The sequence below is a fragment of the Sebastes umbrosus genome, chromosome 5 (genome assembly GCF_015220745.1).
Source record: "Sebastes umbrosus isolate fSebUmb1 chromosome 5, fSebUmb1.pri, whole genome shotgun sequence".
Lineage (NCBI taxonomy): Eukaryota > Metazoa > Chordata > Actinopteri > Perciformes > Sebastidae > Sebastes > Sebastes umbrosus.
In genome coordinates, this window is record NC_051273.1 from 7,273,161 (window position 1) to 7,285,169 (window position 12,009).

Sequence of the window (12,009 nt, forward strand, 5' to 3'; positions counted from 1 at the left end):
AAGATGAATGTTGAAATAAATATGTTAGATGTAATGATATATTTTAGTCAAGATAAGATATAACATGCTGTATATAATAATAATTCATTATTATTCTTTTTTTTATTTCATAACCATAAGACAAAATGGTCAAGCCAACTTTCCTGCATTTTATTAATGAATTAAAACAGTATAGCACCATCATACCCTATATTTAAAAAAAAAAGCCATTAAGACTTGTAAATTATTACAATATGATGTATAAAATATAAACACAAACCCTGGCATTATGAAATATATATGTAATTATTTTTTACTTTGTCTTCTTTTTGTCTAGTTTATTGTTGTTTGTTCAACTGTCTATGTATCTGTATACCTTTGTTAATGAGCATGAGTTCAATAAAGAAAGCATAAAAATAATAATGATACTTATTTTATTTTTTTTAAATGATGCAATACAAAATAAAATGAAAATAGTATCAGGATGACAACAATAGTGACGATAGCTGTATGTGTACAGGTGATGGGAGTGATAATTTGAGTGATAATAATGATGATGATGATGATGATGATGATGATGATGATAATTGATTGGAGGAATAAGTGCTGAGGATGATGATAATAATAATAATAATAATAATACATTTATTTATATAGCACTTCTCAAAACAGATGTTACAAAGTGCTTCACGAGACAATAAAAGCAGATAAATAAAGTAAAAGATATGGTAACTGCTAAAACAGAATATCAGACAATAAAAGCAGATAGAGTAAAACAAATATAGTAACTTTTAAAACAGAACATCACAGAACATATCAATAATAACAGAAGTGGTAAAATGGCAAAAGGACAAGTTGATAAAACAAATATACAGTATATATATACATAAATGTGTATAAATGTACACATGCGTCCAAAAAACGGATGCATACATACATATATTTATACCCTTCTACTTATAGGAATGCTATCCTAAAAAAATGTGTTTTCAAAAAATGTTTAAAAGTGGACACAGAGTTAGATGATCGAATCTCTATAGGAGGTGCATTCTAGAGTTTATGATAAGGATAAAGATACATTGTATCTCCGCGTGGCCGCACTTGTACAGCTGGTGGGAGTGTCCGCGAGGAGGGGAGAGCCGCTCCACTCGGGGCTCGCGCTCAGAATGTTTTCATTCTGACAACTTAAAGGGTCGCAAGAGCAGAACGTTGACGAGCGAACGTTGACACGAGGAAGAAGAAGCCATTTAATTTGTTTTATCTCGTTTCCTCGTGCTGTACTTCATTACACGGTGTAATGTCAGTCCGTGTGGCCGCTGTGGTGCTCCTGTGCTCGGTGTTGTCGGTGTTGTCGGTGACTGGAGCCCGCAGGAGTTCACCGGAGCAGGAGGATGTTCAGGAGAAGATCATCAGCGCCAGATGCTCGTCCAGGTGTCTCACTCTGCACATGACCCAGCTCACTGCTGCCTTCAGACACCTCCAGGTACCTACAACCACCTACAGTCACTTATTGAGGAGTGTTTAGGGTTAACACTCAGGTCAAATATGAGCTGCAGTCAGGACAAGTGTGTAATAATGAGAAGAAGTCATAAAATAAAAGACAGACAGTCCTATATGGGCTGCCACTTAAAACCCAGTCTAATTAGGCTAAATGAGTTTGATACTTTAAACATTTATGTGACCTTCAAAGGTGAGTAAAACTGTGTTCCTCAAATATAAGGACTTTACTGAAATTACAGCCCAGTGGCACAGCAGTTTGTGAAATAGTCACAAAATTGAATGTATTGATTCGTGTACATATAGACATGAATTTCACATTTTGGTCGGCACAAAATCAATTTGTATGTAATCCACATAATTGTAAACCGGGAAGTATAAAGAGCGGCAAACACCGCGGATGGAGAAGGTCTGTATGGATGGGTGGGTCAAAAAGCACAGGAATTGTTCGTGTTCTGTGCGAAACCCCAAAGTTGGTTTATTTGTTACGTAACTTCCGTACTTAAGTTACAACACTTCCTGAGTTATTTTAACCAAAACCGCGATCTTTACCTAAAGCTAACTAAGTAGTTTTGTTGCCTAAACCTAACCAAGTCAATCTTTTCCTAAACCTAAGCAGTTTTATTTTGAAAAGACTGGAGCGGAAATTGACACGAAAAAAGTCTATTTGGGCCCAATGGCATCACGTGATGGACACAGAAGTTGTAGTACCGCCGTTTGGCCACTATGAAAATTGGCATCAAGGACTGGCGCTCTTCCTGGGGGCTTGGTTAACACAGGTGTAATTAATAACATTAATTATGGCCCTGTTCCATTTAGGTGGGCCAGGGCCCTGGTATTGTGCATGCTGGCTCGCTGGAATGGCTGTGACACTATATACATAATAATGACCTCATTGAATTGTCAGATTCAGCAGTACAGCATGCAGGAGTGGCTGAATCAGCTCTCAGTGATGCATGTAACCACAAACATAAACTTTAAATTGCGTCATGTAACTTTATTAAAACATTGAAACATCACATAAATAATTATATTTCTCTGCTCTGATAGGTGAAAAAGAACTGTGTTGCTTGCTGGAGAAATATAGCATGTATTCTTTCTTCTTTAGGGGTCTTTACAGAAACAATGGCCAGTCGATGCCATATTTTGCAGAGATTTTAGATCAGCTAACAGGTGTTGTTATGTACAACAGAAAAAAGTACAAGCACAGTTGAGCACTTATTCCTGAAATAATTGATCAGAGGAAACTGTGATCTCACCTGAAACGATGAGTTGTTTCCAACATTCATCAGGATGGTTTGGACAAATGTTTTGATGTTGCTCAGATTGAAGTTGCCCAGTGTCAGTAGAGGGCCAAAAGGTACCCTGAAAAAAATGTAGGTTACTGGATTATAAGAGTTGACAAAATGACTCATCTCAGTGAAATCGCTGGCCCATGTTCTGCAGCCTTTGTAGTGTGGAATGTGAGATTAACGGGGACATTAGGACGTTACCAAGTCCGAAAAGCCACTTATCGTTAACGGCTTCAACATGTGCACGCTGTGTAGTGGGTGGGAAAGTCATTAACCACAGAGTTCAGCCCTAGTGGCTCTGAGGTGTGTAGAAGAAAGTGTGTGAATGTAGTTATGTGTGTGTGTGAGGGTTTGCATATGTTCGTGAATAAAACGAAAGTTTGGTCTGGTCAGCGTCCATCCAGAATAGACTCCCGACACCTGTGCATTGGGTAATGAGGGTAGCCTCTGGATGACTCTCTAGCAGGGAGATGTGTGTGGGGTTTCTGGTATGGAGGTGTGAGAAAGGGAACATTTGGTTTAAATTTTATGAAGTGGAGTGCAGTAGTCAGATGTTGAGCATCAAACGGCAGCGATGGAAATGAAACCAACTGACTGGGAGGTAGCAAACAGGCCAGATATTCAGTTTCTACTTACGATATGAGGAAAATATACAATAACATTGTTGAATATCGTGATAACGATATTACTTACGATAAAAAAACAGATATTAAAGTATACTCGGTTCTTGACTCAGGCTTGTACAGTACCTTTATATACATATATGTGTATATGTATATATATTTTACTAAATTACTTGACAACTTTACTGTTACTTTTTTCTCGTCAACACCTGTCTGCTCAGCTCCTTCAAATTCAGCATCCGTTTTGTTTCCCAGCTTATGCATAGTTGGTGCCTTTGTAGCGTAGCAACAATGTACGTGGATGTCCGCACAGAGCTTATACGCGTAGTGCATACGTGCAAAGACGTCATAAATGTTCTTTTGCGTTTCAACTCGTATATTTTATGATTGACCCCCATGTCATCAATGAAGTAAACAAGCCTGTTTCTGTCTTCACGCGGCACACTTCTTACGCGAAGACAGACACAGACAGAGCAGAGCGGAGTCTCAGAGAGTAGAGCAGATGTAGTAACGTCGCTCGGTCACTCACTTTTTTGAGCATTGACCCGATTGGGCAACTGGCTGATTGTATTTACTGGCCCGACGTAACTTTTTATCGTTGGACCTTGCATAACGGCGAGGGCTCTGTCTAATTGGCCAGAGAGTTAACAGCATGGCGCTTATCGGATCGCAGAATAGCGTCTACAGACAGAATGTAATTTAATACATTGGTTTTATATCCAAAGTGAAATATCACAGTTTTTATTAAGTGTCTATCGTGCAAGTTGACAATGCGATGATGATTTAAAAAAAATTATATATTTTGCAGCCCTGATCCTAATACAACTTTTTAATTTCTTGTCAGTTTATTTTCTGGCATACTCTCAGCATTAGTTGACTTCCATGGTGTGTTTAGACTTCCAGGATTTTCTAACTTTGTACGCTGATATCTTTAAACAAATTACAAAATAACCTGTTGAGAAAAGATCCCAGAATCCAGAAAGCAAAGAAACATTTAGTCATCATTAGCACTTTGTTTGGTGTACTGTACACATACTTTACATCTTATTTTTATTTAAACAAATTAAGTTATTAAAATATTTATTTTCATTCAAACAATTCCACTCGTAAATTTGATTTATTTTTAAACTTAAGGTTTTTAAGAATGTCAACATCTTGAAACAAAGCACGCAGATCTTTTGCAGTAAGAACACAGAGGTTGATTGATTCATATAACTTTAAAAGAGATTTTTGAAGTAACTCACTTCATTAGTCAGATCATTTACTCACTTTAAGAGGAAAAATGTGTCGTTAAGACTCAATGCTACATGGAATGATTTCTGTATTGAATTGTTTAGATTGATCAACAATGAAAATAATCGCTAGCTGCAGCCCTAACTGAAATATGTAAAAGAAAAAGAATAGAAGAAGAAGGACGATGTTGACGTGCGACTGAGAAACTAATTTTCGGATATAAAAGAGGCGCCGAAAACTTTGTGTGTTTTACCAAATTAAAAAGAGCCTCTAAACTTTGAGCAAACAAGGAAACAAGTTTCCTCTCAGCCACATCCTGGGGAGCAGCATCACTCCCTGAACCTATTATAGGACAGTGTAGCAGAACACACAGAGTGATTAATGGGAGCGAGAGAAACTGCGTGTTAGAGCGTTCATTCATTTAAAGAACATAACGTTTAAAGAACAAAAAAAATAACCCTTCTGATAACAGCTCCAGCAACTATAACATCAGTGAGGGCAAATAGAGCTTTACTCATCCTACTCTGTCACCACACTCAGACACAAACACACATATTGCTTCCTCTGGCTTCATGTGGGTGAACCCTGTGTTTTTGGCTCTTTCTCTCCCAGTGTGTGTGTAGCCACTAGAATGTGAGTCACCAGATTTCTATTTACACCTCGCTTTCTGCTGCTTCTCTGGGTTTTCCACTACTTTCCCTTGTATGGTGTAATAGTGTAATTATAGCTCTTTGTGTGTATATGTGTGTGTGTGCGCGCATGAGTATATATTTGCTGGTATGTTGTCATATTCCCAAATTCCTCCTTGATGTAAACTCCTAAAAATAAGAAGAAAAAAACTGCAGCCTCGCCTGCAGAGCGGGATCTTTTAGCACATATGTAGTAGATCAGATTAGACTGCGTGTCTTAAACACTCACAGGTCTGTGGTGCTGATGAGCTGGTTAGAGGTTCAAGCCAGGGGCTGAGGGCCAGTGTGAAGCTGAATGAGCTGTCTGTGCATTCATGTTTATGTGTGTGTGTGTGTGTGTGTGTGTGTGTGTGTGTGTGTGTGTCGGCTGCTCTGCGGTAGGTAACTCTAATCAGCCCAGAGGTCGGTCAGCCAACCAGTCACGCTCTGAATAAGACCAGAGACAACGGTTAGGTCAGGTTGCAACAGAGACAGACGGGGAGATAAAGTCAGATAGACAGACGTGGTTCTGAGATGGAAAGACGTGAGGGTGAGCAGGCAGGTAGACGCACACACACACAGACAGGTGACATGAAGACAGACAGCCTGACAAACTAATACGCTGGCTAAAAAGCAGAGAGACGGGCAGAGGGGTCGGTGACGGCAGGGGACAAAGGCTTGTTTGATTCCTCTCAGAGATAAAGTATCTGCCTCTTTCTGCGGCTTTGTGACTGGCCTGTCATTTGATCAGCAGAACCAGGGACAGATGGTGATAAAACTGTGGCAGCGTAGGAGTGACTCACCTGAAACCAGGGCTAGAAATTCCAAGACAGTAAATTACAGCTGGAATGGCGGCATGGCTTTGTTCTTTCAGCTCCAGAAAGAGAGACTCTTTTACCACATCAAAACCGTGTCGGCGTATTATATCTGATACCTCAGCAATTAAATCCATTCTTCATCCCACTGGTGATCACTCTTATATCTGCACCCTGAATATGAAGCTACAGCCGGCAGCCGGTTAACCATCCCCTTCTCATTCCCATCTTGTCACATACAGAGTTTGGTCAGGACCTCTTAGCATCACTTAAGTTTAGGCAACAAAGCTACTTGGTTAGGTTTAGTAAAGAAGATTGTGGTTTGGAATAAAATAAGTATGTTTTTTATGTAAGTTCAGTTATGTAGCCTAGTTAAGGAGGACCTATTATGCTGTTGTGCTTTTTCCCTTTCCTTTAGTGTGTTATATAGTTTGTTTGTGCATGTAAAAGGTCTGCAAAGTTACAAAGCTCCTGAACTGCCTGAAAGGCCTTGCTTTAAGTTCTGTCTTTTCTTCTGTAATGTGGTGTTGTGACCAAGTAATACATTTGCATAATACCTGCCTAGCGGCTAGTTTGGCACGCCTTTAAACAAAGCTAGTTAGAGCGGAGCTGAAACGGAGTCTGAAAAGTTTGGTTCGGTTGACCAATCACAACAGTGGACCAGCTGACCAATCAGAGCAGACTGGGCTTTTCGTCTTTTTTGAATATTAAATCATGTAAACATGTTCTAGTAGAAATACAAAATATAAGTATGCACCTGAAAATTAGCATAATGGGTCCTCTTTAAGTTCTTTACATAACGAACTTACGTAATTTAAAATAAGTCAAAGTTGACATTTGGTTTCACACGGGACATGAACAGCGGTCTCCTGGGTGAACGTCCTGTGTTTGTTTGACCCATGTTTGTTTCTGGTGGTAGCTTCATATTTAGCATACAGATGTGTCGGATCAATCATCTCATCTATTTCTCGGCAAGAAAGCAGAACGTTGAACCTTTCCTTTAATTTACTGATTATTTCGAGTGTTTTGTTCATCGATGGAGTTTCATCATTGCTGCTGTTGGAAGTGACCCGAAACAGAAAGACGGATGGCGACGTAATTGTCGGATGAGGCAAAGAGTTCAGGACCGTATAACAACCACTTTGTTGTGACTCTTGTTGTTTACAGGATGTGGGGAACCACAAACACTAACGTTGACACACGTGCACGGAAACACGCACACACACACGGGCGCACGCACGTTAGCTAATTAGGGGATTCTGTCGGGAATGCACAGACCTCAACATGGGCTTTTTTGGAAGAACTTCATATTCTGTTAAGTGGAAGTTAGTCATGATGCATTCACCACACACACACACACACACACACACACACACACACACACACACACACACCGTAGCTGTGATTGCTTCTGGGTCATCTGGGTGTGATTAGCAGAGTTAATGCCTCGTGTTAAATAGACTTTCTTACTGCGCCTCACTGCAAACACTGACCACAACACACACACACATAATATGTACACACACTCTCTCTCAGCCTCTGTCTCTCTCTCTCTCTTGCACATACTCACTTTTTATCGCTGCATCTGGCAGAAGTGTGATTTATATCTCACTCTCTTTCAAACACTGAAGGGTGTGTGCAGCTGTGCGCGTGCATGTTGACCGTGCATGTTTCTGTGCATGTGTTTGCGTCCCTGCCTCTTTCTTCTGTTGCATTCAGTAACATCAGGTTGTTATTCTTCAACAATGATTACTGTGGACTCCGAAGTCATCAGAGCCATGTGGAAGTCCTTTAGTGCAAGTGTTCCTTACTCCGTGGGTCAGTTCTGGTTCTGATGGGTCTCTCGTGTCTCAGGCTCAGACAGATTTCTCTTGCGGATCCCAGGATAGAGTGTGTTTTAAGTGTTGGTATTAAATCCAGCCATGTGGAAATCCCTTGTTAAAATGAAATGGGATTTTTGCACATTTTTGCTCTCAGTCATAGATCATAAACTGAGTTGGAGTGATATTTTTCATACAAGGTACCGTGTGAGCAGTAGTGTAAGGTGTTTTGGTGCATGAACCATAAAATGCACAAAAGCCTTTTGGATCAAAATGTTTTGTATGACTTTATATTGGTTTTAAGATGTTTAAAGGGGACATATGCTCATTTTCAGGTTCATACTTGTATTTTGGGTTTCTACTAGAACACGTTTACATGCTTTAATGTTCAAAAACACATTCTTTTTCTCATCCTGTCTGTCTGAATATACCTGTATATCTGTCTGAAACGCTCTATTTTAGCGCCTGTCTCTTTAAGGACCCCTCTCAAAAAAGCCCAGTCTGCTCTAATTGGCTTGCGAGAAAAATATGGTGCACCTTTACAAAGGTAGTTCTCAAGCTGTGGGCGATATATTTTAATGAGCCTGCATGTGACTTGCTTGTGTTGTACGAATTCTCAGATGTACGTCGCTTTGGACAAAAGCGTCTGCTAATTGAAATTGTAGAAGGGGAGCCAAATCTAAATGGCTTGTTGAATCACATGAGTTCTGATTCAGGCATCCTACAAAAAACTGACTGAGTTGTTTTATTTCACAGTTTGTGGGTTGGTAAGCACTCCACATACCCAAATGTATGTGTACAAGCACTAAAAAAGTTGATTTTTCACGATATTTCCCCTTTAAATAAATAAATAAATACACTTTTTTTGTAAATAAATACATGCAATACAATCACATACAACTTCATCCATTGCCAGAAGCATAGTGCCACAATATATACATAAAACAATACAATAAAATGTTCTTACACTGTGGATGAAAATGCACTTTTAAAAGTTCCCATTAAGAAAATAACTCCAGCCAGACGAACAGCAATCAGCAAAATTTATTGCGTCCTGTTTCACAACTAGTATCCACCACTCATAGCCAGTTTCCTCTCTGCTCCTATTAACTAATATTTATTTCCATCTTTCACCTTCTTTTGTCTGTCTCCCTCCGCTCTGCTCAACTCCCTCCCTCCCATTTCCTCTCAGTCTCCCTCATCCAACTTCTTTCCTCTTCTTCCAGTCACTTTCTTCTTCCAATCCTCCCTTTCTTTCCCCCGACTTTTTCAACATGTGCAGCTGTTTTGCCGCAGACACATACTCTCTGAGACCCTACGAAACCCCACTCTGACCACCGTTTAATAGCCACACGGCACACAGGCCCATCAAAACTGCCTTGATTGGCTCTGACAGCAAATATGTCCCATGAAATTGACTTGGGATCAGTGTGCGTATGTGTACATTCACACGTGCGTGCATTAATGTGTGTGTTGCAAGAGATGGGGGCTGAAGAGGAGTGACAGAAAAAAGGGGGATGTTATGGCGAGGAAGACAGAAGAAGAAAGAGAGCGTGAAAAAGATTAAGATAGGGGATGAAGATGTCAGGCCAGCAGCGGGGAAAGCAGCTTTATATCGCCTCAGTGAAAATCTGGAGATACTTAACTGTCCTCAGCTCTTTCAGTGGAGCATCTACAGTATATCATCACCATCGTTGTCAAGTCATTTTTACAGAAGTTGGCAGCAATGTGGAGAGACTGAGAGGAAGAGTTGGAGGGTACAAATGAAAGACATAAAGAATGACAAAGTGCTCTTCTGTATCAGTTTTTCTCCAACAAAAAGAAAGACAGAAGGATGGTTTGTTGAATTAACCATCCTTCTGCTGGAGAACAAATGTTCACCTTGATTGAGCATCTAGGAGCAGGACTTGCAATCAAGAATTAAAATATTTCTTTTTAATTAATTCATTAATTCCACAGCAGTGTATAATGCTGAAACTTTCACTTCCTCTATGTTTTTTTCTTCTATTTTTTATGATTTTGTTCCTCTGTTCAGCAGTCATACAGGGAGCTATCTAGCAGTGTACAGTCACAAGAGGGATTTAAATCAAATCCTGCACATTTGAGTGGATCGCTAAAAAGTGGACAGGCTTCAAATATAGCAAGATACGAAGCTGCAGAGGACTGTGGCTCCACACACACCATCCCTTGTCGCTAAAAGTTGCAGATGGTTTGATGAATGGATGTCATGATATTATTGGTTGAAATTGGTTGGTAGATAGCTTACGTCAGTACTCATCATATTTTGTTTTATAGGAAGACAAGGTGATTGGATTTTGATTTTTTTTTTTTTTAAATACTTAGAAATGTATTTTTTTTTTTTTTTTTTAAATAAATAATAAAATAAATTATACTTTTTTATCGTTATATAAGTGCATAATATGAGAGGTGATCTAAAAGGGTTAAAAAGGCATTTTTCATTTCATCTTGACTTTAATTGCCACAAAAAGCAGCAATGCCACGACAAAGGCAGTGAAGAAGAAGACTGCCAGCAAGTAAACTTGGATGTAAACGATGCAGGTTTGAAAATGTTATAAAACATTGGATTCCCCAGTGTTTTATGAGGAATGAAATTCAACACATTTGCTAGACCTCCGAATTTTTTGAAAATCCAACAAAGCATGTAACACCTGCAAAAGTTTTCATTCTCTTTTTGAATCGGTTTCTGTCTTGGAATAGCGGGACGTTTACAATTGTGTTCTTGAATGTCTGCAAAAATTTGTCTTTGGATAAACTACCACTGGATCCAGAATATAGAAATGAAAATGCAGAGGGAGACTTGGGGCCCAATCTTACACCCGGCGCAAAGCGGCACACAGCGCAACTGTCATTGCTAGTTTCAGGCCGACGCAGTTGTCATTTTCATGCCAAGCGCCCATGTTCTGTAAGTAGCAAATGTACTTATGCCCATCTGTGTGCCCATGGTTATCATGCATTATTGATCGTTTAATTAAGGCTCTTAGTGTCTGTGTCACATTACAAGCACAGATTATTGAGGTTATTTGCATCTGTGTCTTATTGTTTGAGAGTTAAGAACCTCCTCCATTTGAGTGAGTTACACTGCTACTATAACACCTATATCCATGGCAACTTCATCATTTATGATGCATTTAGTAGCACCCTGGCGGCGTCAGTTTTGCGTCGTCAGAAAGTGCCTTGAAGACAGGAGGAAAGAGAGACAAGGTGGGCAGAGGAGGAAGGTGTTTCTCTGTCTCTGTAGTGATACCATGACAGCCGTTGCTCCGTTCCTCCTCTCATCTATTCCTTTCCATCCATCCCTCCCCGCAGACTTGTTACTAATATATTCATCAGAGATCTAACCACTTTTATGCTCCACTGCTTTCTTCTTCCTTCCTCTCTGATTTATCTCTATAGGAGGCTGGTTAAGAAGCGGCCTAAGCATTATCCCCTTTAACACCTAGCACAGATTACTGTTAAACCAAGGGTGTCCATCCCATCAATACTAATTTAGTCTTAAAGGCATACTAGCATGAGCCAGAAATACACTTGTATTTCTCCCAAGATTATGTCCAACAACCATTTCACAGACTTAGTTTCTGTTTAAGCGTTGTGAACTCTGAGCGACATTATTGTGGTCTTTCTTGAGAACTTGATCCTGATTTTGGTTGCACTCCTGATGTCTCCTCTCTGAAAACTAACCACCTCTTCACTGCTGCCAACAGCTGGACAACTGAGGCAACATTAAAACAGCTGTAGCAGTGGACAAGGGTGAGAATATGAGAGGAATGAGGCAAACAAAATTTGTAGAGAACTTGGAGCTCTGACCATTTTCACACAGATGCTCAATGGTGTGTTTCTGCAGAAAGCAGGCGTGACTGATTGTTTGTCCGTTTTGGAAATTTACAAATATTGTGAGAGGCAGCCCTCCCAGACTTACAATCAGAAAGAAGCGTTTAACTATACTATCTGACCAGCACCTCTTTATGTGATGTGGAAAACTTGTGCTTCAGATCAATCTTCACTTGGTTGAATAATAGAACAAGCTCGATGAGCCTCAATTGTCCTTACTTGAAGTCATTACA

The 12,009-nt window shown here is 39.8% G+C and overlaps 1 protein-coding gene across 1 annotated transcript in view; it reads left to right on the top strand.

Annotated features, from left to right (window-relative positions):
- Positions 1 to 875: 875 nt before the first annotated feature.
- The window catches only part of anos1b (anosmin 1b), a 48,633-nt gene continuing 37,499 nt past the window's right edge, over positions 876 to 12,009 (top strand). The window contains exon 1 of the mRNA XM_037770977.1: positions 876 to 1,462. Within this exon, the coding sequence (XP_037626905.1) occupies positions 1,277 to 1,462 (186 nt within the window). The 5' untranslated portion in view covers positions 876 to 1,276. The remainder of the gene's footprint in view (positions 1,463 to 12,009) is intronic.